At 41.4% G+C, this 27,913-nt stretch overlaps 2 protein-coding genes across 2 annotated transcripts; one reads left to right on the forward strand and one right to left on the reverse strand.

Annotated features, from left to right (window-relative positions):
- Nucleotides 1-772: 772 nt before the first annotated feature.
- On the reverse strand, nucleotides 773-5,616 carry nup35 (nucleoporin 35). Its single transcript, XM_084544562.1, has 9 exons — nucleotides 5,120-5,616; nucleotides 3,829-3,996; nucleotides 3,623-3,747; nucleotides 3,316-3,373; nucleotides 2,676-2,784; nucleotides 2,170-2,239; nucleotides 1,440-1,568; nucleotides 1,221-1,355; nucleotides 773-1,128 (listed from the first exon to the last, which is right to left on the reverse strand). The coding sequence occupies exons 1-9, from the start codon at nucleotides 5,130-5,132 to the stop codon at nucleotides 1,051-1,053; spliced, it is 885 nt and encodes a 294-aa protein (XP_084400688.1). The 5' UTR covers nucleotides 5,133-5,616; the 3' UTR covers nucleotides 773-1,050.
- A 1,360-nt stretch (nucleotides 5,617-6,976) lies between these two features.
- On the forward strand, nucleotides 6,977-22,676 carry dnajc10 (DnaJ (Hsp40) homolog, subfamily C, member 10). Its single transcript, XM_084544391.1, has 25 exons — nucleotides 6,977-7,031; nucleotides 8,384-8,624; nucleotides 9,048-9,210; nucleotides 9,343-9,393; nucleotides 10,130-10,212; nucleotides 10,366-10,497; nucleotides 11,248-11,341; nucleotides 11,656-11,733; nucleotides 11,868-11,911; nucleotides 12,665-12,730; nucleotides 13,087-13,152; nucleotides 13,230-13,319; nucleotides 13,399-13,509; nucleotides 13,592-13,706; nucleotides 13,952-14,079; nucleotides 15,819-15,935; nucleotides 16,042-16,143; nucleotides 16,462-16,522; nucleotides 17,617-17,711; nucleotides 17,972-18,105; nucleotides 18,296-18,349; nucleotides 19,194-19,341; nucleotides 19,430-19,552; nucleotides 19,648-19,755; nucleotides 19,847-22,676. Exons 2-25 carry the CDS (start codon nucleotides 8,433-8,435, stop codon nucleotides 19,856-19,858), a joined length of 2,367 nt encoding a protein of 788 aa, XP_084400517.1. The 5' UTR covers nucleotides 6,977-7,031; nucleotides 8,384-8,432; the 3' UTR covers nucleotides 19,859-22,676.
- The last annotated feature ends 5,237 nt before the right edge of the window (nucleotides 22,677-27,913 follow it).

Below are 27,913 nucleotides of genomic sequence, written 5' to 3' on the forward strand. Positions count from 1 at the left end.
AGGATTTTCAACTCAAAAAAGTGCGAGTGGACTTTTTCCACAAACTAGACTACTTCAGGTTTAGTGCTTGTGGCGCCACCTGCTGGACAAAATGTTTAAGTAAACAGACTTTCGACTGAACACTTGGCTGCATATTTATTACCAAAGAGATATCACTTTGCTGCAGAAGAATCTAATTTCCAATGAACCTAAATAATGCTTTATTTTATACAAGCCACTGATCAGCCATAACATTATGACCACTGACAGGAGAAGTGAATAACATTTAAACCATCTTGTGACAGTTTAATATTCTGCTGTTAAACTTCTGGACCTGGCATTCATTGGTGTGGATGTTACTTAGACATGTAGCACCCACCTAGACCAGACCAGGTACACCCACCCCATAGCAATGACACTCCTTGATGGCAGCAGCCATCCCCAGCAGGATGCAGACACAGACACACACACAAAAACACTTTAGGAACTAAAAAAAATGGAAGACGTGTTGCATTTTTCAACACTTGACTGGCACGTCTTGACAGATTAAGTGTTTTAAATTCCTCTAAATGACCTTAAATGTAAACATGGTGCATCTAAAGAGTAGAATTTATCATCTAAATTCACATATTTGTGGTTTATAGGCTAAAAACTTTGATAATTTCTACTATAGTTTCACTATTGACTTGCATACACCAGGGGGCGCTGCAGACGGGTTAAAACCTTGTGGGTTCACTGGACAAATAAAAACATTAAGTTATCGTAAACATTACGGACAACCGACACTATCTACGACTGTACTTGTACAATCTGGAATGAACCTTCTGGGGAGCATCACATCTGAAGGAAGAGTCGCTGAATTAAAATTAAAGAAGTTTATTGAGACAAAAGACATTTAAAAATACTGATTATAAAAGAAGAGAGGGACAAAAAGATCCCCCACCCGAGCACGCAAACATGCACACACTCACTCACTCACACACACACACAATCAAACCGCGTAGTGAACCAGTTCATTTATTGCCCCCTCTCCTCTGAGGCTGCAGGTATCCCATGATGCACCGTGCAGCGTCACCAGCCGAACATGTACTCCATCGCCTTGGAAACTAAACTGTCGTCCTTCCTGGGCGTCTGTCTGTCCGCGACCACCTGAAAGCAGTCACATGGATTAACCATCAGTCCTGAGTTAAGCATTTTTTTTTTTAAAGTAGAAATGGTCTGAACCAGAGGTCAGAGGTCACCTGGTAGTCGCTGCTGGGGTTCCTGTAGGCGGCGCTGAGCGGCCTGATGGCGGAGCGAGGCGTCGAGGGGAGGGCCGAGGAGGAGAAGGAGGTGGAGAGGGGAGACGAGACGGCGTCGCTGCTGCCCATCACGCTCTGAGAGAGGCAGAGATAAACGCTGTCACCGCTCAGTTCAGACTGGTCGACCAATCAGACGGCAGGGAGACGGACAGCACTGACCTTGTCTATGCATGGCTTGACCCCCACCATGATGGAGTCACCGAACACCTTCCCGTCTTTAGACAGAGCTTTCCTGGCCTGAAGCCTGGACTGATACTGAAGATGCATCCAGTTACCAGGAGACGCCATCTGGAAACAACCAGCTCACATCAGTGCACCGCTAACACCCAAACCTCCGGATACACTCGCTGAGGCCAATGAAGTCCACAGAACTCATGAATCCGGTTTGACACTAGCTCTGTGACACGGAGCGCCACTGAAACCACAAGATTACACCCTCTGCAGCTTCAGCAGAAACTGAAATACATCAGGCTGTACAGACACAAGTCCACAAACCAGTGACGATACTCTCTGGTTTGAAACGTCAAGTCTGGAAATGAGCTGTCACCTTCTTGGACTTTGTTTTGGAGGCAGAAGTGACCATATTTGGATGAGGAGGAGGAGTTGGAGATGAGCAACGGGTGGTTCTAACCGATATATCAACTTTATCAACCGGATAATAGCCTGATCCGGAAGACGTAGGTGTGAAAATGTGCAACACTATCAACAGGCTATTTTTAAACTCTCTGTATCAATCATTAACTTATATACGACAACACATAAACACGTTTATTTCTGCTGTAAAATTGGACATTTTAACACGGAGGTCTGTGGGGACGGACTTTCTTTTGGAGGCAGCCTCAACAAGTGGACTTTTTATTGAATAAGGTAGTTTGTATGCGTGTCTCACCGTGTGTTTGAGGATGTTTCCGTACTGAGCGAACTGCAGCAGGATGTAGGAAGCTGAGGCAGGAGGAAAACTAAAAAAAGAAAACGCACAAACACAGGGTTAGTAGTTGAAAGTATATTCAGTAAGGTTAGGTTCAATATTCAAAACGATCTTCATTTGAAAGATTCAATATTAATTCATAAGAATCCTCCTAATTTCCTGCATCTTCCCGTTATTAATCTGGTTTCTCGTGACCATGTCTTGTGAGATTTCCACATGTGATGGAGAAGAGCACCACCAGGGCTGAAAGCTGATTGGATTTAAAAAGTATGATGACAGAGAAGAGCTGAACAAAAACGATGAAAGATGTGAAACTAGAGGGGAAATAATATTGTAGAAATACCAAAAAAATAACCAGGACCCTGTGAATCTGAATCAAATCGATTCAGGAGATCAATAGCGATACCCAGCCCTGATGCTCGACAGGGCAGAAGAGTGATATGCAGGAAGTAGTTAGCGGTCAATACCCAAACACGGTGACCCAGGTCTGGTCCAGCTGGTCTTCAGATGACAGAGACTCTCCCTGACTGTAGAAGGGATCCACCTGAGCTGGAGACAGGCACCCCTGCTGCACACCTGGAGACACAGACAGGTAGATAGAAATCCAATGATAACCACCACCGTTACAGTCTGACCGATAGAAAAAGAAAAGTGAAGCCAAAGCATGCAGGGCTCCCCCTGGTGGCTGGCTGCAGTATCGGTCATAAGCTCCGCCCCCTCCATGTTAGTGGGTGGGACTTGAGTCAAACTAAAAAATACACGACAATTATTTTTTCAAATATGGTTTCTGTCATTTTAGGTAGTTAATATAACGCTGACGTATGTCCAAGTGTCCATTTTTCTGAGAAGTTTCGTATTAGTTCGTTATATGATGCAATAAAAACAGGATATGACATCATGATGATTGACAGTTGCCATTGACAACTGCTCAGTGAAGCTGTGAGAGTTTAAATAAAGTAAAAATAGGTATGACACGTCATTTCTTTGTCCATTTTTTCTACAGTCTATGATCTGATCCAATAACGAGGCCGACCTTAAATAAATCGACTTTAAAAGTTTATATTTTGAGTTGTTAGTAGTTGTATTAATCAGTGTGTCAGTGTGTACCTGCACCCGGAGTTGAGCCCTGGCGTCCCGGCAGAGGCGACTGCATAAGTGGGAAAGCCTAAAGACAAAATGTAAGTGTTCAAACATATCGTTGTCACATTTGATTGAATTTTAAACATCTCTCCCTACAGCGCCCTTTGGATGTTTTCCCCAAATGAAAGTACTGGGAATTAATAAAAACATACTGGGGACTGTACTAGCATTCACGCCCAATTAGTCTGTTTAGTAGATGTACCATTGTTTTTTGAAAGCAAATGTTTTAAAGTCCTTAGTTTTGCCACTAGTCAGCCTTTCTCCATTTACTAACCTGCCTGTGAGCACTGAGCGGCGTCGCTACAGTAACTAGGTCGTCATAGATACTGCGAACAGGCGGGGCTCCACTCTTATCTTTCGGGGTGGGAACGACGGGCTGCAGGCCTCCTCCTCCTCCTCCTGTACTTAAAATACATCCATGATAAACACTGATAATCTGCAAAACGAGTAAAAGTCAGCTGATGGTGTTTTCGTGCTGACCTCGCGGCGTGCCTATGCCGTCTGCGATGGGCGTGGACAGGCTGAAGGGGCGGGGCTGTGGGCTGGCTGGAGCTGGAAGGTCTCCCATCAGGAACCCGGGCAGAAACTGAGCCCCGGAGGTCGGCTTGGGCGACGTGGGAGAGCCCAGGGTCATCGGTTCATTACCCACTTAAAAGAGACGGACACGGTTTTATTAGTGATCACCATCAGGACTGACAGCAAATTTACTTCCTTGCTTACTCAAGAGTTACTTTCTGCAACTTTTAATCCAAACTGTGGCCAGCCAAGACAAACATCTAGATCTGCAGCTACAGCCCCGTCCTGGGCAATCAGATCACACCCTGGACACACCCTGGAGTGATCTGATCTCAGTCCACATGTGGAGATGGTCTGGGACACATTTGACCTCATTCCTTTGGTAGTGTGAACACACACCCAGTCGTGGTTCACATTAAAGACTCTCTACTCAAGTTTTCCCTCATTTATTAAGAAAACCAAACACACAACCACTATTTTAAATATTCACACGGAAGGAGAAAAGCCCCGTAAGTGATGTCTGGTCATTAGTAACGTGAATCTTTTAAAATTTTGTAGTCCTAGTAGCTGTGAACTAGCTGAATAATAAAATCTAAACATTAATTAACACGTGACATGATGGAATATACTGGAGACTGCGTGCTTCAAACATCACAGCGGTGAAATTACAGCGTGTATGGAAGTTTTATTTGGGCTTTCGTGCTTTCAGTGAGCGAAGGAGACGTCACAGCTTGTTTCAAAATATGTACCATCTCCCCACGTCATGACACAACACATTAATTTAAACTTGGGATTAATCCAGGTCGGATGTTAATGGAAACAGGGCCTGAGATGCCTTTTATGAACAGCTAATTGACATTTTATGAAAATATAATTCCTCATTTGACTACTGACTGCTGAAATTGTGTCTATGATGCCAAAATACTAAGATATATAGTGATTGGAAAGTAGAGAAAGTCAACAAATCCTCAACATGTGACAGGCTAAGAAAATATATTTATTCCCCATTTCTACAATCACTGATCAACCTTATTTCTGAATATCATCCAATCTATGTAAATGGTTAAATAAATAAATAAGCCAACAGTGTTTATAAAGCCATTTTATGTTATTAACTTTTCTAAGACAAGAGGCAGGAAATTAAACACCCCAGCTAACATTTAGCTAACGGGTTATGACGCATAGCTAATAAACACGTAAATAATGAAAGCTCATAAAAGCAGAAATAGCTTAAGGCTTGATAAAAAGTCTTTACCTTGCAGCTCCATCTTTCTTTCGTTAGTCTCTGGCCGCGATTTTCAAAAGTAGGAAGTGACGCTCAAGGGAATGGGATGGCAGCTAGCTAATGTGGCTAGGAAAGCTAACTAGTACCTTAGTATAACTCCCTGATATTGACAAGTACACTGTAGTGGAGCCGAATAAACATTTAACGAACGGTATCAACTAAAGTGGAGCGATATAAAAACAGATATCTAACTCGGCTGCAGTTTGTTTCCAGAGCTCAGAAGTGCCGGTGAAGCCGGAGTGAAACGAGCAGATGCTACACTGGAAGCGCTGCACGTTACTTCCGGCGCATTTAGACAGCGTCAGATTGAAGCTGCGTTCATGGGAATTCTATTTTTCAAAACGACGTGTGATTTTTTTTTTTTTTAAAGCATAAATATTTTCGGCTTATAATTATGTTACGTTAAAAAACAGACAAAAGCATGAAAAAAGTTTTCGTACTGAAGGAATTATGATATATTTTTTCATCTATAACTAAATTGGTCTCCCATCAGAATCCAAATAAACTCCAGACATTCCAAGTTATTTTACTTCATACTACAAACGCCGCAGATTTAAAAGAAAACCTCCATAAGACACCACAATAAATCTGTATGCTGAAGCCAGCTAAGACAAAAACAAATCTCGCACAGATTCACACAGGAAGAAAACATGTTCTACCGTCTCAATAAACTCCCTCTGCATAACAAATTGTGACACACAAAACCTGATAACTTGAGGAATGACATATAGAGTATATGGAGACTTAATAGTTTTAGTTTGACAAATCAGGAGGGTATCTTCAACATGAGAACCTGAAATAATAAATTCAATTCCTCTGGCTGAGCAAGGGGACACAAAATAAGTTTCCACTGATAGCACTACAACTTTATAGGAGCTAAATCTGTCAATCTCAGACCTCAGATCAGATTAGGGCTCTCCTCAGGGACTCAACTGATGGGAAGAATAATGGTACAGGCAAAGAAAAGTTTATTTGACCTCGACAAGTCCTTTACCCCGTTAAAAATCTATCAGAAATTGACTGAACATTACTTATATTTGGACAACCAAAATAAAAATGCAGTGTCGCTTTGAACTGCCAAAGTTTAGAAACTCTGAGTCCAAATTTGACAGAAACAACCTGGAAAATTACAGGAATAAAAAAAAGATATTATATTTTATTTGCCGTATAAACCAGTACAGTAATAAAGGACCAATTAACTCCAAGGATTCGTGAAATAAGATAATATTAAAATTCACACTCGATGGACTGCTAAGTTAATTAGTAATTACTTACTTTACTACTAATTTTATTATTCATTACTTACAGAGAATAAACAAATAAGATTTGAGTTTTCATAATAATTCACTGATTTTGTTCATCACTTGATTTTATTCATGTATTAGTGCATTTATTTTAAATTGTTAATTTAATATCGGGATAAATTGGAATTTTACAGAAATGGGTGTGTTGTTGTTGTTGGATGAGAAAAAATTATAAACGTGCGGCAGTGAACGCACCACGTGTTTGAGCTAACGTCATTGAAATGCGGCCGGCGATTTTTGTGAGATTGTCAAGCTATCATTAATATTTCTAAAAAAGCAGGAAATTAGAGGAAGTTCTTTTCAAAATAAAACCACAAACGCATTAGAATTGACCTAGAGAGTTACCTAACCGCTCACGAAATTACAGCTGGTTTAATACTGGTTCGTATTAACAAATATATATTGCCTCCGTTTCGTTTTTGCAAAAGTCCGCTGTCTCTGTTACGCGCGCAACCTTTAGTTTGGAAAGCACTTACCGGAAGTGACCCTCGTTATTGTGTTTGCCTTGATGCCGGTCTGAGCCGGACCCAGATGCGGATCTTCATCTTCAGACTTTTACAAGTTGAGACACGTTTAAGGTAAGAACGCTGCCGTTTTAATCATATTTAAACCCGAAATGTAAACATTACATGAATGTTAGCCTTTACGAATGAGAACTGCTGCCCGTCGCTGCGAAGCTTACAAGCTAATTAGCTAGCAAGTTAGTTAATACTTTGTGTCGCTGCACAGCTAGCTTAGCTGAGTTTAGCTTGTTTTAAGGTTTCTGCTGGATGGGGGGAGGAAAAGACAACACATGAGAAAATTACATCGGACTATTTGCTGTGTAAATAACCAGGGTTGACTTCTGTGTGAACATTTTTAGTTTTGGTTATAAATATGATATAAATATGAAGGCTGTACACGTCTGTGTGCTTTCTTATTCCAGATGTTTATATGAATTCATCAAATTTCACCAGATGTTCAGTGTTTACTTTGCCTCTAAATGTGTTCAAATATGCTGTAAAATCCTCACAGGTGTGCAGGAATGTTCTGTTCCTAAACCGGTTTTTACTACTCAACAGAGATATATTGTCTTTCACCTTGGTTGCCATTGGTTACCAGTTAGCAGGTAATTTATACAGGAGGAAAGAAAATTAACATTAAGAGTAACATTTGTATTTGTGAAATGGTTTCAGCTTGATTGGACATTTTTGTTTGCCATTTTTTCGGGGGGGGGGGGCTAAAACTGATTGTAACCTTAAATAAATACGTTGCTTCCTCCTTGTTTAATTAAGTTCAGATTATTCACATCCATACTGCTATAAAACATGCTAAAATAAGATTCTATTGACTCTCTGAACTGATCCCTTTAAGGCAAACAAGACCTCAGATTACAGCCACCATTCAAACTTAAAACACGCCAACACATATCTCTGTATCGTATAATTTCCTGTCTTTTAAATCCTTAAAATTGAATTATATTTACGGGCAAAGATTGCAAGCAAAGGTCATCAAACCTAAAGGATTAAGTAAACAAAAATACAGTCAAGAAATGGCGTGAATAGTTTTTGTTGGTTTCAGCTCAATATTTGTACTATTAGGCATCAGCAGTATGAAAGCAAAAGGGTCGGGGGGGGTTTGGAAAACGCTGCCCTCACTGTTCGCTGCTAACCTGAGCTGACAGCTCAGTGGGACATGAAGGCAGAGGAGACACAGTTTTACAGCTCCTCCAGCCGCTCCTCTGCTTTAAGCTAGTCCACATGTGCATAGAGATCAGTTAAAGTGAGGGTTGTAACGTGTCTGTCTTTGCTTTGAAAATAAGTTGATTGCCCGATGGCTGCAGGGGTGGGTGGACTGAATATCTAATCTACCTTCTTCATCAGTTAACCAGCAGCTGGTAGCTCGGACCTGCCTGTCTGCACGGTATGACAACGTGATCTTTCTGTTCCAGGTCCTCTGGTTTGTAGCTGGTTATTGTCTTTGTACTGGGAGGACTGGTGATGGGGTACAGGGTTGTCCTTGGGGTTCAGCGGCCGAGTCCCGTCTGGTTCCTCGTCTTCCTGCTGGTCGCGGTTTGGGCGGACGGCAGAGACTACTACGACCTGCTGGGTGTCAACAGGGAGGCAACGACCAGGGAGATACGTCAGGCCTTTAAGAAGCTGGCACTCACCATGCACCCCGACAAAAACCCTGTGAGTCGACACAGTCCTTTATATACAGGAGAACATTATGACCACTGACAGGAAAAATTAATAACATCTTGTGACAATTCAGTGTTCTGCTGGGACACTTTTGGACCTGGCATTCATTGGTGTGGATGTTACTTAGACATGTAGCACCCACCTAGACCAGACCAGGCACCCCCACCCCATAGCAATGACACTCCATGATGGCAGCAGCCATCCCCAGCAGGATGCAGCCTGACACAGACACACACACAAAAACACTTTAGGAACAACTCAAAAAAAAAAAACATGAAGAACAGCACAAGGTGTTGACCTGGCCTCCAAATTCACTAGATCCCAAACTGATCAAGTTATGCCTTATGTAGATGAAATATATAAACCCAGCTGAAAAACACTAAACCCCAACTAATACTACTGACCTGTTTTTAGGGCGACTCCTCAGCTCACGAGAGGTTCCTCCGGGTCAACCGGGCCTACGAAGTTCTGAAAGATGAAGATCTGAGAAAGAAATATGACAAGTATGGAGAAAAGGGATTGGACGAGCAGCAGGGAGGACGCTACGAGAGCTGGAGCTACTACAGATACGACTTTGGTAAGTCTACACGCTACGGTCTGTTTTACAATCATTTAAACGTTTTCCTTGAAAACCAACCTGCTGATTCTTCTTTGAACAATAAGCATTTACGTGGAGTTGTTTAATATTTAAATCTGTCTTTTTGTCCAGGTATCTATGACGATGATTTGGAGATCATCACTCTGGACAGCGGAGACTTTGGTAAGAGTTTGTGTTTGAAAACACGATGCAGATGTCTCTTTTCGAGAAGATTTCTATATAAAATCTGTTAAGACAGGATGTAGCATTTTAAAATACTTGTAGGGGTGTCAACTTTGAAAAGATAAACAAATCCTTAATATAATATTTATAATACTGACAATACTTGTTCCCGTTTGCTCAGTGATGAGACATAGTTATCTCTCTGATCCCGGGTTATGAGGTGGCACAACGTAGTCAACAAATAAAAGATCTGCATGTCCATAAACAAGTTAAATATTTAAAATGCATGCAATAAAAAGTTGACAACCATTGTGCGAAGGAAGCAGCGTCCTCATGTCCTCATCAGAAAAGGGCCTGTATGAATATGCTTCTGGTGATCAATAACACAGTCTGACTGATTACTGTAATAAAATCAGTGACATGCCTTTCTCCAAATTAAATTCAACACTTTACATGGACCAGCCGTGATGTGTTCATGGCTCTGAAACAACAGGACAGGCACCAAAATGTTAATTTCACTGTACATGTGAAATATGAGACTTTGAAAGGCTATAACTGATGAGTTAGAGAGTCATGTGTGTCAAAATGAAATTAAACAGTTTACATGGATCATCACTGATGTGTTCATGGCTCTGAAACAACAGGAAAGGCACCAAAATGTTAATTACACTGTACATGTGAAAAAGGAGACTTGACAGGCTGTAGCTGATGAGGTCGTAACTGATGTGTGTTTCAGAAGCGGCAGTAAACTCTGGAGAAATCTGGTTCGTCAACTTCTACTTCCCACGATGCTCACACTGTCATGACCTGGCCCCGACGGTAATATAACACTAAAATGTAAAACAAACACACTCAAAAGTGCAGCTTACGCATTATTAGGATTGCTTTGCTGAAGTTGTGTAGTCGCACACCGTCTTCAGACGCCTGTGCTTCAGTTTCTGTGCCTCTAACCCCACCCTGTGTGTCTCACAGTGGAGGGAGTTTGCCAAGGAGATGGATGGAGTGATCAGGATTGGAGCGGTGAACTGTGGAGACAACAACCACCTCTGCAGGAGGAAAGGCATCACCAGCTACCCCAGTCTGTACATATACAAAGCGGGACAGGTCTGTTTACTGCAGTAATTCCTATTCAGATGGTGCGAGGAGGATTTTGAAGCTCAATGCTGTGTCTCCCGATGTCGCCATCTTGACAGTGCCTGACTCCACTGAACACGTGACAAGCGTGATTAGGGCTGAGACTAAGGACAGCTAGCAACCTGTGAGGACATCCACCTGTCTCTCAAAGTGTCCTAGCCCTTAATTCTGCATAGCTTTAAGCTTTGATCTTAATCAATTTGTGAAATTAGCTCCAGAGAACAAAACTGTTTTTGTATCAGGTTGTTAGCATGTTTATTTCTGCTGTTAAGTTTATAATTTTAACAATGGAGGTCAACGGGGGTTGACTCACTTTTGTAGCCAGCATCTAGTGGACGTTAGAGGAACTGCAGTTTCTAGCACTAGCTATATTTTTTCAGCACTCTAGGTTGCTGCTAAGTTATAACTAACAGATAAATGGACAATATAGTCTCTCAAAAGTATTGAATAAATGCAAACTGCTAAAAATCTTGGATAAATAGATGCAATAAACCCAAACAGTTCAGTTGCATGAAAAAATACCATTTCTCTATTCACTTAAATACAATTAATAGCATTTAAAACTTTCATATTTATCTAAATGCACTTTTTTTTTTAATCAGATACACGATCTGCAGCTGATTATTCCATGTCCTGCTTAAAAATGAGTTTTTGTCAGATTCATGCATCTGCAGCGTTGTTTGGTTGTCATTAATCATCTGTAATTGTGTGTTTCTGTAGAGACCAGAGAAGTTTAACGGGGAGCGCACTAGAGGTGACCTGGTTCGCTTCTCCATGCAGTTCATCACGACATCCGTCACTCAGCTGTTGCAAGGTTCAGGAAAAACAGATTTCTAATTATTTGTTTTTCTAATAATTATCTTCTCAGAGTCACAAATCATCATTTTCTTTTTTGCATCTTCCAGTAATGTGGCAAAATCTTTATTTGGGCTTTGAAAACTCAGCAAACATCTTTAAGAAACATTTGTAACTTGATAATTACTTGTAGACTTTTGGACGACATGTTTAATAATTAATAATTCAGTTTATTTTGCCTTGAGTGTTCAGTAAATGTGTTTGAATTGGCTTTTAGTTTTAACAGTAAACGTATTTGAGTATATGGAGGTGATAAGTGTTGTTTTTCTACAGGTAATATGTTAAGTGAGATCGAGGGTGCGTTCTCCTCAGGGCTCGGCTGGCTCATCACCTTCTGCGCCGACACTGGAGGTAACTCGTACTTAATGTGCCTCAAATAGTTTCACAAATGCCTGAATGTCAGCTGAGACGTCTCTAATCCGTCTCCATGCTCAGATACCTGGACACACTTTCTAACGCGTGTCTCTGTCTTGTCTTTCTCTCAGATTGTCTAGAGCCAAGAACAAGACAGAAGCTGGCAGGAATGTTGGTGAGAACTCAGTTATTATAAACACTGTCTTGCCACTTCATTAGGTACACTAGTGAAATTCAGAAAAAGAAACTCAGATGCCGTTTCACATAACAATGTACATTATAGAGTGAGTGAAGCTACGTTGTTTTCTGGAGGAGTTGAATGTGTTTAGTAATTTTCAGACGCCTGAATAATATTTGTTTAGTTGAAATTACTCAAGAACAAAAGTTAAGATCAGAGAACAGCAAAACACTTTATTTTACAGGTACTGTAGTCTTAAAGCTAGCTGTTGCAATGCTCTAAATTAAATTAATATATTTTGGTCTAATTATGAAGAAACCTGAGAAGTTTTTAACACAAAAACTATATTTGACAAAGATGTTTTCATTTTAAGGCTGATATTAAACAAGTAAGCTTCAAATTAAAGTGAATTTAGGGCTAGATAGGGAACACTCAATGTTTATTTTGAAGGAATTAAAAGATTAAACCTGTTGTTTGTCTAAAACCTGACATCTACTGACGCTGTTGTTCTGGGGTAAAAAGTTAAAGTAATACGCAAAAAGGCTCTTTGTTCTGATTATGCTCAGTCATATCTGCACATTATGTGACGTTTTAAAACATTAAAAAACATCCTGTACTATTCTGTCCTGGTGAAAACAACACGTAATAGTGTTAATAATGTAAATTTGTTGTTATAAAATCTGGATATTATTCTGTAGACTTGTGATAGTGGGAGTTTTATTTGATCTGAACGAGTGTGTCTGTTCGTAGGACGGTCTAGTTAAGGTGGGATGGATGGACTGCACCACGGTGGATCAGATATGCGACAGCTTCCAGGTAAGACTCTACATAAGATCTTTATGAGTTGATCTTGTTTGGTTTTTCTATTAATAGCGACTCCCCTGATCTTTTGCTAGTTAGGTTAGTATGAAAGGTAAAGCAGAGCGTCATCTGCAAAGAAGCGGAGGTTTTATTTTATTCCCTGGAGTTTAAACTAGCCTGGAAACTCCAAAAGTTTGCACTGGAGTGTCTCCGTTGGGAACTGATTATGCTCCGACTGAGATCTTTTGAGCCAATCAAATCATTTGGGCGGGGTTTTGAGATGATGGACACTCTTATGTACATGAAAAAAGCTCTGATTGGTTGTAGAACTATCCAATTGTGTGACAGTTAATGTTTCTGCTGTGTTTCAGGTGACCACTGGCTCTACAGCTTTGTTCCCACCTGGAAGCTCTCTAGATCAACCAGACAGCGTGTTGGTAAGACACAGATACACATTACTGTAGTAATACTATGTGTAATACTACACTACTGACTCAGTGTGCTTGCGTTTCAGTGGATAAATACTCTGGACAGTAGAGAGATTTACAATCAGGTCATCAACCATCTGCCTGATCTGGAGCTTCTGACTAATGACAGTTTCCAGGTACTCACACTACACATTACACACTCTTTAAATACTACGCTACACTTTAAAATATAACTCCTTTAATTATGTGTTACAGAGGAAACTGGCCCATCATCGCTGGCTGGTCAGTTTTACGTTCGGAGGCAGAAGCTCGACGTCCAACGAGTACAAGAAGCTACAAGCCTACCTCCGAAATGACCACATACAGGTAACCATCTGTCCGTCTGTCTGCATCTCTGCATGTGTCCATGTCTCTGTCCGTCTGCTCAAATGTCTGTTTGTCTCTCCAGGTCGGCAGAGTAGACTGTACGGCAGACTCCCAGCTGTGTCAGTCTCTGTACATCCAAAAACCCTGCGTGGCTGTCTTCAAAGGGCTGGGCATCCACGACTTTGAGATCCACCACGGTCAGTACGACACCCAGGACCCAACATTCACCTTTTTATTGTTATTTACCTTGTGGTTGGGTTTTTAAGGTTAAGTTTCCCCAAAGAAATACCTTTGAATGTCTCGTTTGAATCTTAATCAGTTTACATCCAGACCTAGAAGTCAGACAACGTTTGACATGTTTAGTTTAAAACACGACAGACATAAAAAATGAATTTCCTCTCAGATAATTAGTGGATTAACGTGTTTTTATGTCTCTCTTTAGGTAAAGATGTGTTGTACAACATCGTGGCCTTTGCGAGGGACAGCGTTCGCGCCCATGTGACGACTCTGAGACCCGACAACTTTCCTTCGGACAGAAAAGAGCCCTGGCTGGTTGATTTCTTCGCTCCGGTTCGTAACTAACATAGACACAGAGGGTTACATCTTAGTAAACGATTGTCAATTAGCCGTGGCTGTTTGCTTTATCCGTTTTTGGATCTGTGTTGAGTCTCTCGTTCAGTTCAGTAACAAAAAGCAACGTGTGGTAAAACAGTGCTGATGATACAGGTGCTAAGGCCACGTCATTACTGATAAGCTCAGCCTCACCTCCGGTAGTTTCATACCTCACGGTTCAACGCTCGATAACTCAGCGTGTCCGAGTCGCTGTTTACCTTCAGGGCTGGTGATGGTGTCACGCCTACAACACAAACAGAGAGAGACACTTAGAAAACAGAATTAAGTGACATTATTAAAATAACTGCAATCAAACGCTGTGAAAAAACCCCAAAAAACAGTAGAAATGCTCGTTAATTTTTTCTTTTGGCAGTTTCTTCATTGCTCCAAACAGAGCTGATGTTTTTATTCCTTCAACCTGCATCAGTCAAGTCAAAGCTTAAACATATTTTGGCAAATATTTCACTCTTGAGCAAATGTGCAGCATTTCTCTTCTCTGCACATTTGTGATATGTCGAAATAAGGTGGATAGAAACACAGTTATTGCTGTATTACCCCCAGGTCTTTGTCACTTTCACTCCAGGCTATAGAGCCTCGTTGACACCGCCATATTAGCAGGAATAACGAATTGCGCCAGCGCTGATTTTAGGCCGTCAGAGTTTACTGGGGGGAGTTGTGGAGTAGTGGTTAGAGGCGCAGCTTGGGACCGGGGGGTCCCAGGTTCAACTCACACCATGTCCATGACTGAGGTGCCCTGAGCAAGCATCTAACCCCAAATTGCTCCCCAGGCGCGGTCCTGAGAGGCTGCAGCCCACTGCAACTGGATGGGTCAAAATGCAGAGAGATAATCAATATAGTATAATTTATTATTATTTATTTTATTACTGCTCACTTTAAACAGATAGAAATTGACCAGTACAAGGCAAAACTCCACAGATTATATATCACGGACCCTCATCATGCCTCAGGTGTGCTTTTTTCGAGCATTGAAACAGCCGGAGTGGACAATGTTCCTGACCTGCAGTATCTGGATATATAGAACTACCTCATTAACTTTACATCGTCCTACTCCAGGGTCACTGAAAGCATACATTGAAGAATTTTTCTGAGGAGGTTCATGACAGTAACGCAACTACAATAACAAGTGACTGTTTAATCCTGAATTTCTTTCTCATTGTGAGTAGTTTTAGTGCTGAATGAGCAACACCCCTTTGTAATCCACATTATAAACATTATCCTAACTTGACTTTATGAACAGAAACAAGACAAATCCGTTTCTTGAGGGATCCCACTGCTCCGTTTCCTCGTGTTTTATTGCAATGATCTACAGGAATCCTATAAATCGATTTCCCCTTTGATTGTCCCCGACTATTCTGGCGTCCTGGGCCACAACTGCTGTCGACTATTTTTGGATGTAACTGGTACAAGGACAAGTTAGTTAGTTGCTCGCAGTTGTCGACCGAATAGTAATTCAAAAAGCGCACTTTCCTGCCAATATTGCGGTGTTATGATTGCCGGTGCAGGGTGATGTCAGCTACTGGAGCTCTATAGTCTAACTCGCAGTTCGTATGCTCAGGACATGTGACAAGCTCAAATTCAAGAACCCAACAATAAGAGATTGCAAACGACGTGGACAGCTTATTTATTGCTCTCCTTCTTTGATATAAACTCAGTAAATACTTGATTGTTGTGTGCAGTGGTGTCCTCCGTGTCGAGCTTTACTTCCTGAACTGAGAAAAGCTTCAATCCAGTTGGCCGGACAGATGAAGTTTGGTACTCTGGACTGTACCATCCACCACAGCCTCTGCTCTATGGTAAGAACATATGTACTGTACATCTCTGGACTGTACCACTGAGTATGAGTTGTCGCAGAGCAATCGCTCATTTCCTTTTGGCTTTTTTCCCCCCTTTGTATCTCAGTATAATATTCAGGCTTATCCAACCACGGTGATCTTTAATGGCTCCTCTGTTCATGAATATGAAGGACAGCATTCAGCTGACGGCATCCTGGAGTTCATACAGGTAATACTTCAAATCCTACAACATAATGAGGAGCACGCCAAAGCTTAATTTAGTCTTTAAAGGATCTTCTTTTTGCGTTTGCTTTGATTTTATCAGTGAACTGTTTTTCTGTGTTAGAATACACCTCCAAGAAGATGTTATCACTATTTCTATCTCTAACTTAAAGCCAAAACAACGTTAGAGGAGACACTTGGATGAAACGTCTTAAAAAAACAGTTGCCTTTGTTGTAGGTTTGTTTTTGAATATACCAGGACCCGGATGAATAGGATTAAAACAGAAACATCAGTGCATGCTGGTATTTTTTTCTGTCTCTGCAGGATCTGGTCAATCCATCTGTGGTGGTTCTGGATCCTTCCAGCTTTGCAGAGAGTGTGAAAGGTAAAACTAGTCCTGACAATAAAATATAAATAAACAGATATTTAAGTTGTTACTGCAGTATCTAAAGACAACAGCTGTGATTGGTCCAAAATTAATTTCCTTTTTCACGTGTCTCAGTGATTCCAGGGAAAGTTACTGTTGATCCACGTTTATTAACTTCAGCTCCAGCATGAGTCACTCAGTTCCAGCCTCTCAGCTAACGACAGCACCTCCTAGCGTCCTAGCCTCCCAGCCAATAGTAGCTCTTCCTAGCTTCCTAGCTTCCCAGCTAATAGTAGCTCTTCCTAGCTTCCTAGCCTCTTAGCTAATAGTAGCTCTTCCTAGCTTCCTAGCCTCCCAGCTAATAGTAGCTCTTCCTAGCTTCCTAGCCTCCCAGCTAATAGTGGCTCTTCATTGCTTCCTATTCCCAGCTAATAGTATCACATCTTTGCTTCCTAGTTTTGCAGCTAACTGTAGCTCCTCCTAGCTTCCTAGCCTCTTAGCTAATAGTAGCTCTTCCTAGCTTCCTAGCCTCCCAGCTAATAGTAGCTCTTCCTAGCTTCCTAGCCTCCTAGCTAATAGTAGCTCTTCCTAGCTTCCTAGTCTCTTAGCTAATAGTAGCCTTTCCTAGCTTCCTAGCCTCTTAGCTAATAGTAGCTCTTCCTAGCTTCCTGGCCCCCCAGCTAATAGTGGCTCTTCCTAGCTTCCTAGCTTCCCAGCTAATAGTAGCTCTTCCTAGCTTCCTAGCCTCTTATCTAATAGTAGCTCTTCCTAGCTTCCTAGCCTCTTAGCTAATAGTAGCCTTTCCTAGCTTCCTAGCCTCTTAGCTAATAGTAGCCTTTCCTAGCATCCTAGCCTCTTAGCTAATAGTAGTTCTTTCTAGCTTCCTAGCCTCCCAGCTAATAGTAGCTCTTCCTAGCTTCCTAGACTCTTAGCTAATAGTAGCTCTTCCTAGCTTCCTAGCCTCCCAGCTAATAGTATCACCTCCTATTTTCCATTAGAGTTACTTCCTTTGATGCAGGCATAGAACATATATACCCACTGGTTGTTGGCTTAAGTCTTTGTGGTGCGTTCAAGTGTAACTTAAGCCAAACTAAGACTGGTCTGTCTTACAGGTCGGTCTGAAGGTGAGATCTGGGCGGTGGACTTCTACGCTCCCTGGTGTGGCCCCTGTCAGGCTCTGATCCCAGAGTGGAGACGCATGGCCCGGGTAATGAGTCTGGACTGTGTAGAGAAAACAAGCACGAAAACATTCCTATAGTTTTAAGGAAGGAAGAATAATCTAGTGTTTGCATGTTTATATATACACAGGTTATCTCATATAGCTGCTCAAACAGAGCACATATGTCCAGTTAGAGAATGAGTCTGCATTTTGTTGTAAAACTTCCAGACGATTTGTGTAAATATGTGTAAACCAGAGAGATGAGGAGGAGAAAAGTGATGAAACCTGTCTCTTTCTCTACTATGCAGCTTCTGTCGGGTCAGATCCTGGTCGGTTCAGTCGACTGTCAGCGCTTTCAGTCGTTCTGTCAGGGTCAGGGTGTGAGGGCGTACCCTGAAATCCGCCTGTACCCCGGCAACGCTCGGCAGCCGGACCGCTACTTGTAAGTGTCACGCTTTGAACATGTTCATTCTGCCTGTGACGTGTTGAGAGAGTTCATATAGTGTTGAAACTGAGTCAGAGTCCAGCCGGTGGAACATAGTGGAACATTTAGCAGCCGAAGAGAGTCTAAGTTTTTTGTCCCATTCTCCTGTTTGACCATGAACACATCACATGTCCATCTGTCTCTGCAGGACGTATAACGGTTGGCACAGAGACTCACAGTCACTGAGGGCATGGGCACTGAGGTAAGACACGAGCTTCCTCTATTCCTCCTTTTTCTTCCTTCCTTCCTTCCTTCACTTCCTTCTTTCTTTCTTTGTGTTCCTCCTTCCCTCATTCCTTCTGTTCATCCTTTGTTTCTTTATTTCTTCCTTCCCTTCTTCATTCATTCCTTCATTTTATTTACTCCTTTCTTTCCTCCTATTTGTTCTTTCTTTCTTTCTTTCTTCCTTGTGTTCCTTGTTTCCTTCCTTGTTTCCTGTCCTTCCTTTAGTTTTTCTTCATTTCTCTTTTCTTCCTTCCTTCATTCCTTCCTTCCACTAACTCTTTCCTTCTTTCTTTCTTTCTTTCTTTCTTTCTTTGTGTTCCTCCTTCCGTCATTCCTTTCGTTCATCTTTTGTTTGTTTCTTTCATTCTTCCTCCCTTCCTTCCTTTGTCCCTCCTGTCCATCCTTTCTTTTTTCTTCACTTCTCCTTCCTTCCTTCCTCCCTTCCTTCTCTCATTCCTTCAGTTTATTCTGTTCATCCTTTGTATGTTTCTTTCATTCTTTCTTCCTTACACCATCATTTCTTTTTCCTTTTCTTTCTTCCTTCCTTCCTTTTATTTACTCATTCTATCTTTCTTTCCTATCTTTCTGTTCCTCGTTTCGTTCCTTCTGTTTGTCCTTTGTTTGCTTGTTTCTTTCTTTCATTCTTTCTTCCTTCCTTCCTTCCTTCCTTACTTCCTTCTTTTCTTCCATCCTTCCTTTCTTCCCTCTTCCCTTCTTACTCTCTCTCCCTTCCTCCCCCTCTCCTCGGTCTTGTTACCAGTGATTGATTTCTACCCAGAGTCATACAGACGTGTGGTTGAGTCGATGTCTTGTGCGTTCAGTTCTCTACCCAGAGCGTCGGTGGACCTGACTCCAGACTCCTTCAGGTCTCAGGTCCTGTCCGGTCGGGATCACTGGGTTCTGGACTTCTACGCCCCCTGGTGTGGACCCTGTCAGCATTTTGCTCCAGAGTTTGAGATTCTGGCTCGGGTGAGACGCTGTAACGCGCTGTAACATGTGAGTCTTAACGTGACACGTTGTCAGCTCTTAAAGGGACGCTTTACACTTTGATTGACAGACCCTTAAAGGGGAGGTCCGTGCCGGGAAGGTGGACTGTCAGGCTCATTATCAGATCTGTCAGTCGGCTGGAATCACCGCCTACCCGACCGTCAGATTTTACCCATACCAGGGGACGAGGAGGGTGAGGACGCACAAACACATTTATTCACACTCCAAAAACAAATAACAACTTTCACGAGGTGGAGAAATCGTAAATCTGTATGTGTGTGTTGACAGTTTGAACACAGCGGGGAGTACATAAACAGCCGGGATGCTAACGTGATCGCCGACACCGTCAGGCAGCGTCTGCAGCAGCTGTCGCCGCGGTTACACAGCAAGACAAAGGTAAAGGACTCATCGCGTGGAACTCAAACCGAGCGCCGCTGCTGAACACAGAGACGCTGATCATGTCTGTTTTCCGTTGCTTTCGTTTTAGGACGAGCTGTGATGGACGGAGGAGGGACGGATAGAGGGAGGGACAGAAGTGGATCTGATTGGTCCAGATTGGTGACTGATCAGTCAACACTCCTCAATAAGACGCACAGAGACAGACAGACTGTCTTTTTGACTGGTCACTTCTGCCTTGGTTTTTATTTTGTCTCCATTGTTTGTATTTACTCTATGAAGTAAAACTGTGGGACGCCCTATACTGGACACGTTACTGACACACACACCCACACACACACACACACACACATAGAGAACCAAATGTTGTATTTTATTGTTTCAGAATAAAACGCTGTGTTTCCTCGTTAAAAGATTTCTACAGTTTCACAACTTTTACTGCGTTTTTTTTATTCTACGTCTGTTGGTAAAATAAGGTGACGATTTCATCTATCAATCAACACATAATTGAATTCCATTATTTCTTTTTATTTAAGGATAAAATGTGTATTTATAACATTTTGTCCTTCCAGTTTTCTTAAACGTTCTGTTTTATGACGGCTTTTGGGTTTTTTGTCGGACAAAACAAGACTCCTCCAGACGTTTTATTGATCAGATAATGAATATAATCTCGTGTCATTTAAAGTTATCATGAATTAATTGGTTTTATTCTCATTTAGTGAGAGTTAGGGATCAAGTCACTGACATACACACCGGTTTCGAGGCCGTCTACTTGGTTCCAGCAACAGCGATCACACATTTAAATCTCGTATCTGCACATCTGGGAAAGCCTTCTGTTCCATTTCCTCACACAAAAGACATTTACACAAATATTCCCTTGTGTAGACAGTAATGTTCTTATTTATAAGAGGACACATCAAGACTAAACGCTTGAAGGCAGCTGTGTTATCGTTTAATTCATATATTTTCAGTTGGCTCCTCCAAACCTGCAGCTCCAAAGATCGATAGTATTACCTTTAATATTTTATCATAAAAAAAAAAATACTGTTGTCAATTTAAACCAGTGTTAAAAGTGTAAAAAGTGTTGTTAATTCAAGTGCACACTCCTTATTATTGGCTATCAGAGATGATAAATATTATATTTAACATCCTCTGTCATTAAAAATAATAATCATTTGTTCTCTAAAACATCCAAGTCCAAGCCGATGTCTTGATTTTAAATGATAACCAAAATACTTATTGTGACAAACGTCTGAGTAAAGCAGTTAATGGAGCCTTCACTTTTGCACACTTTTGTTGACTTTAATGTTAAATCAAATGTCCACACAGTTGCACAATAAATTTCCTTTGGTGCAGCTCTAATGAGGCATGTGCAGACTTTGTTTTTACATTTATGTGTTGACTTTAACGCCCAAACGTATCAGCGGAGGAGCCGTTCACATTTTCTAAAGTTTTCCCACTTTGACCAGCAGGTGTCACTGTTCCCTAAGTTGTTTGGTTCATAAGATAAGAGGTGTTCATGCAGCGTTTATGAACACACCTCATCTCATGCTGGTGACCCGAAACATTGTGAGTGTGATACTGCTCATTGTGCATGAATGGGTTTACAGTTGAGGCTATTTTTTTTTTATTATAAATGTTGCAGGTATTAACTGTGTGTTCCCTTATATGATGTAAACCTGTACTGTGAAGAACTGTGGGTGATTTGGCAACACCTGTGGTTACAGGTGGTATCAGTAAATGTGGTTTAATACGACTGTCAAACACACTGGGGTTGTTTTAATAAAGAAGTCAGACAATAATCGTCATTTTCCAATCTTTCTATGAGCTACTGTGATCTGTGTGAGCTCAGTGGAAGGAGCTGGTTACATGACTAGGAGGCTGCAGCTCTTCATCTAACAGATCACTGTGGCAGCGCCTCTATGTTCCATCACTGGAATATTTCAAGCTGACCCATGACCTGTGACTATTTCATAGACCAAACTATTCTACTTTGGTCTCATCTGTCCACTAAACACTGTCCCAATAGTCTTCTGTCTTGTCCACATGATGTTTAGAAATGTTCTTCTTGGAGAGCAGTGTCTTTGTCCATCACACCATGGTTGTTCAGTGGATTCATCAACATTAACATTAGCCAATGTGAGAGAGAAGTTCCCCTGGGTTCCTTTGGGACCTCTCAGACTATTATGGAGTGATCTTTGTTGGTGGACCACTCCTGTGGATGGTAACAGTTGTCTTAAATCTGTCAGACTGTGGATTATTTATGAATTCCAATCTCTTTAGAGATGGTTTTATAACCTTTTCCAGCCTCATGAGCTCAGAAAAACAGTTGAGAAAGCTCCTTTGTCCGTTGCCATCATACACTTCCTCAAACACGTGTTGTGAGACAAATCCTTGATTTATTTCAACTAAACCAGGAACTGAACGACATCCGAGTCTCATTACGTTGGCTGGAGACACTTCTGAACAGATGGACTCTGAACTGGCCTTGAAATTAACTTGTAATCCTAGAGGCGCTACTTTTGCACCTCACAGATATGTAATATTAGCTAATTTTTCTGAATAAACAAGAATACATTAGAGGTAACTTAATACCTAGACTTGGACACCGACTTTATCAGCCTGAAAGCCAAATGAACTTCCACTGCCCGCAAAGTTTTTGTGGGGAAAAGTTGGTCTGAAGTCTCTTCCTTTGAGAAAAGATTATGCTCCAGTAAAGACCTGCCAGGAGAAATAAATTGTTTGGGGCTGGCTTTATGTGGGCCATCAGTGGGCCTGATCAGATTCAGCCATCACTGTGGTCCTTGAAATAAAAATGATTGTTGCTCATGTTTTTGATGTATGTTTCCAGGAGAGCCAGCAGGTGTCGCTGTTGCTCTTTTAATAGAAAGTTTAGCAGGAAACAGGAAGTACCTGAACAGTCACAGATAGACAGTGGGAACGCAGACTGGTGCACAAATAATTTTCAGTACATTGAAATGTAAATGTCTTGCAATGGTCGGATAAAAACGGTTGATATGACGACACAGGCACATTTATTTTTTTTAGTTATCCATGCAGTTGATGTCAACGTTAAGGCTAAATGAGTCATGCTCCTGGGGAACATGAACGTCACCGTATCTCATGGTTCAGTCCATCTGGCATTTGTTGAAATGTCATTACGTTGATTGGAAACACTTCTGGACTTTAATGTGGCCTTAAAATTAACTAAGCTCCAAACGTATATGTAATACTGGCTCATTTTCCTAAATAAACAAATACATATACAAGTATAATGTTTCTGGTTTTGTAGTTGTTGCAATAGGCTGATCGATCAGCCACTTAATAATGCGTGATTATGAATCCATGTAAGATCATAACAATATGATTCAACACAGTAAAAGGCTTTTGAATTCACCTGTTATACCATCACACAGGAGAAACCTTGTGAAACCTGGATTATAACGATGGAAAGTTTCAACTCTGTGTAGCTCTGATTATATTATCCAGACAAATGTAATGGAGTAAGAAATAAAATCGCACAAAGTGGAAATTCTCAGCAAAAAGACCAACACTTAAAATGTTCTCTTGTCTAATTAACTAAATGACCTTAGGTACTTTCCACTTGGGTATCATTAGACCAGGACTTTTCTGTATATCTCTCCCTCTCCCTCCTTCTCTCTCTCTGTTTTGTGGGCAGCTGGAGGTCAGCATTGACGCAGCACTGCTCCATAAACCACTGGAACCACTTACTGTGTGTGCGCTCTATTGTTTCATGATGAGAAATGGAGCAGCAAGTTGGACAAACACTCGCTGAGGTATTGTGGGAACCGACCTGGTAGTCCTTCGTGTGTTTGGATGATGATGTCAGATGGAAATCACTTTCTGTGTTGGGGATTTGGCGGTGTGTATTTGAGTTGGAGAGCAGCGCTTCCTGTGACGCTGTACTCTGATTAACAGATGTAAACTTTTGCACGCCTGATCACGATGAAAGTCCTGTCAGACGGGCTCTATGCATGTTTTCACCTTTTTTACTTTGGGGCTGTATTACAGCAGCAGAAAGGATATTTTTTTAAGTTTGCTCTTGGCAGCACATTTGACAGTTCAAATAACATAAGTTATTGGCCCAAACCAGGCCTAAATCACTTCTAAATCAGATCACACCAGCAAGAAATGGACAAAACTGAAGCTAAAAGTCCAGAGAAACCTAAAGCAGGCAAAAGACGAAGAGGACAATCGGCTAGAAACACCGACAAATAATTGACCAAACTAGGAATGTAACATAATTGTAGCCCAGGGATAGCTTGTTGGCAAATATTGAAATAAACCATTGCTAAAAGTATCCGTGAGTATTTGAACCAACTAGACAAATACGAGCTGACACTAGTGCCAAAACCCCAGCAGATAACAGACCAAACCAAAGCTCAAACTCCATGTATGTACCTATATGTAAAAACAGACACAAAATCAGGATAAAGCACCAGAGCAGGGTTAAATTCGGGCTACAACACATGGAAGATACAGGGGCAAAACCGGGGGATCAGTGGGTGGATCAAATCAGGGCTAAATCACCGTAGGATTTCATGGGAAAAATGGCAAATCATTGTCCAAACCATGTGCCAAAACAGATGATGATACCTTAATACCAAGATGAATGTAGCCCCAAACAGAGATAATTTGTTGGCAAATACTGAAATAACCCATGGCTCAAGTGTAGAAAAGCAGGCTAAAGCACCAGAGAAGATCGGACCAAATCAGGGATAAATTGGTGCCACAAAACCAAAAAGATTGTATACCAGAGCTGACAGACAAGAACAAGGGGCTAAAATCAACATTTAATAGAGCAAACCAGGTGCTAAAACCAGTGCTTAATACTGGAATGAACCAGGGCTAAATACCAAAGTGATTGTAGCACAGAACAGGCATAATTTGTCTGCAAATAATGGACCAAACCAAAGGTAAACCCCCAGAGAATATATTAGAATAGCAGTGGCTAAACATTCCAAAACAGGCTCAAGCACCAAGAAAGACTGGACCAAATTTGTAATAAATCAGCAGATGGTGAAACAGGGCTCAAAAGAACACTAAAACATGGCAAATATTAGACCACACCTGGATCAAAAAAGTGCTACAGCAACAGGCCCCGAATTAAAACAAGCCTGTGAAATACTGAACAAAAGTAGGGCTGATAAAAACAGTAAATATCAAACAAGGGGCAGAGGCAGGACCAAATACTGGACCGAGATAATGCAGGAACACTGGATAATAATTGACTGAGCAGGGGAAAAAACAGCAAAAGGACGGCAGAGCATACTAGGGCAAAAGCTAGTGTTGGTCCAAACCATGGCTGAGTCACCTCAGTGTGTTAGATCAAATATTTATCAAATATTAGACCAAGCAAGAGAATATTGGGACAAATGAGGATGTCCCGTATGGCAGCGAGGGAGGGAGGACTCAAATGCGAGACACTGGGGGGAGGTAGGAGCTGGCAACAAAACGACTTTAATAAAAACTAAAAAAACAAACAGAATTTAAGGGGCTGCAGGAAAGAATCGAAAAACACAAATCCAAAAGAAACTGGTGACAAGAAGACATGAACATAGAAACAGATGGAATTGAACAGAGACACAAACAGGCTAACATCAGAGACAACTTGACAGAGAACAAATGAAAAGGCAGGGCTATATACACAGGTGGGCAGAGGTTAACGAGACACAGGTGAAACTAATGAGGGCGGAGCCACAAGGAGAAACCAATCAAACAATCAAAGGGGGGAGAAAACACAGGAAGTAAAGGAAGACAAGAAACCAAACAGGGTTACACAAAACATTCAAATATGATATTAGATGAAAACCTAGCAAATACTGGACTCAGGCAAGGGCAAAGCACTTCTGACCCAAAGTAGCAGCAAGGCTAAAACGCCACTGAACAAACTTAACGAACACTGGACAAAACTAGGGCTGAAATATCTGATAATATTGGACCAGACTGGCTTAAAACACCAGGAGTAGGCAAGAAAGGGCTAAAACACCAATGCCTCACCAGCTAAATATACATGCTAACCACATAACATATGCTGCCTTCAAACGGATCTTGTGAGCTTGTGGTCATAACATGGGAAGTCATGTACGCAAAATGTCTGGCATTCAAATGGTATCATGAGAACACCCCCGCTAAAGCAGTTGTTTTCTGTTGGAAGCTAACAGCTAGCAAGCTAACGGCAAGGTAACTTAATGTAGGGAATGCAAAGATGAAATGAAAGGATGAGGTAGTGGGGACTATCATTTCCTTGACATATTATAACATTATTTAAAAAAGAAAACTTAATATGACTAAATTATATTATCCAACCATCCACTTCTTGTTCTAAATACGTCAGCTAACACGTCACAACTCGTGAACCTGGACCTCTGGTTTACTTGGGAACATGGCACCATTTGAAAACATCAAAACAAATTAAGTATGGATAATACTTGGTATCTTTTTAGCATCTTTTATCCAGCTAGCTTAATACTAATTCCAGGACAAGCTAGCTCAATGTTAACTACCTTTCTATAGCTAGCTTAATGCAACCAAGCCACGAATGCTAGGAGTATCTCTTATGCTAGCCAGGTAGATTGCTAGCAGGGCAAATCGGCAAACTTTATTCATTGTCCAAGGCTAAATTCTGGCTAAATTTAAGCTTGCGGCTTGCTAGCCCCAAGAAAGGGCTAAAACACCAATGAAGACTTGAACTAAACTATGATTAAAACATCCGAAACAGACTTGAAAAACATATTGGACAAAAAAATGACTGTAACACCAATACAGATATGGACCAAAGTAGGAAATATTGGGACTTAAGGGTTAGAACACCATTGAATAACCAATAACACACTGAACAGGACTAAGACTTCAGCTAGGGCTAAAACATCAAAGATGATGGTAGGAAATTGACTAAACTAGAGCTAAAATACATGAATTATTAGATTGGGACCAAACTAGCTACCAAAGTCGCGTCAAACTCAAATAATTATTGTCACAAAGAGAAACTAAGGCAAACATTTTCTTTTGTTTACGTGTATTGGTGCGATCTGTGTTGCGTTATGTCCGCAACTCTTACGAAAACAGTGCAAATTAGGAATGGCAGTCACTTTTATTGAAAAGTTGCTGTTAATGTCTTCTATGCAGTTTTTGCACTTTACGATTTACACTACACGGCCCAGATTGGACCCGGTTATCGCCCCTGTGCCGTATGTTTGGCACCCCTGGTCTAACCCGTTGTTTACTTTCTGCCCTCTAGAGTAGAAAAATCACTTAAAGCAGGTTTAACTTTGGACTCTCAGCGAGGTCAGCCGGTGCGAAGATATTCAGTGCGCGACTGTTTGCTGTGTCAGCACTCGGGAACATGAATAGATCCACTCAGCCTCCAGAAACAGACTTCACCTTATCCCCAAACGCCAGGTGTGTTTTCAGTCAGCCGAAGTCAACACGCAGGAGAGGAGAAGAGGCGAGAGAGGAGAAGAGCGGAGGAGGATAAGGAGGTGTAATAACAGTAAATCCATGAAAACATTTTCTCTTCCCTCTCATGGAAACTGCAGCTGAGAAAACACTGCTGGAAATTAGAAGGCAGGAACCACTGGAAGCACGCCTACGTACACACGCACACACTGAACATACTAACACACACATACTTAACACACAACACACTTACACACTGCACGATGGCTGCGTTTCATGCTGCTGCTCTGTTTTGTTAAACAAACTTTGCTCCCATCAGTGAGAAGCACTGAAGGTTCAAGTCTTCTTTTGTAGTTTGATGCTCACTCTGGGTTACGCCAGTCAAATATTTATGAGTTACTGAGACAAATGTACAAGTAAAACCCTGGGCAATAGAAACCCTAGATCTAAATTACCTTCCAGAGAAATTATTTTACCCCCCCCCCCCACACACACACAAGAAAGGTCACTGCTTGGGGTGGATAGTATTTTTCGACAGTACAGGAGCTTGGGGGTGTGCAACCTGGTCAAGCACTGGTCGCTGCATTTGATGCCTGATTGCTTTCTGAATCAACTTCGTAATTACTGCTCATCACTCCAGTGTTGATTCATTTGAGGCAATTTGCAAAGCCCTAATGGTGTGTTTACTCTAGTTACAACACATTATCAATGGAATCAATGAAAATATGAAGTGTCAAGC

Source organism: Chelon labrosus (genome assembly GCF_963514085.1).
Source record: "Chelon labrosus genome assembly, chromosome: 5".
Classification (NCBI taxonomy): domain Eukaryota; kingdom Metazoa; phylum Chordata; class Actinopteri; order Mugiliformes; family Mugilidae; genus Chelon; species Chelon labrosus.

Excerpts from the sequence above, each read along its gene's own strand:
- nup35 (XM_084544562.1), bottom strand. Across the intron at positions 2,785-3,315 it reads GGGCTCAACTCCGGGTGCAG|GTGTGCAGCAGGGGTGCCTG; the intron begins GTACACACTGAC and ends CTGTGTCTCCAG. Across the intron at positions 2,240-2,675 it reads ACCTGGGTCACCGTGTTTGG|TTTTCCTCCTGCCTCAGCTT; the intron begins GTATTGACCGCT and ends TTCTTTTTTTAG.
- dnajc10 (XM_084544391.1), top strand. The coding sequence starts at position 8,433 with ATGGGGTACAGGGTTGTCCTTGGGGTTCAGCGGCCGAGTCCCGTCTGG. Across the intron at positions 9,394-10,129 it reads TCTGGACAGCGGAGACTTTG|AAGCGGCAGTAAACTCTGGA; the intron begins GTAAGAGTTTGT and ends TGTGTGTTTCAG. Across the intron at positions 17,712-17,971 it reads AGTGGAGACGCATGGCCCGG|CTTCTGTCGGGTCAGATCCT; the intron begins GTAATGAGTCTG and ends TCTACTATGCAG.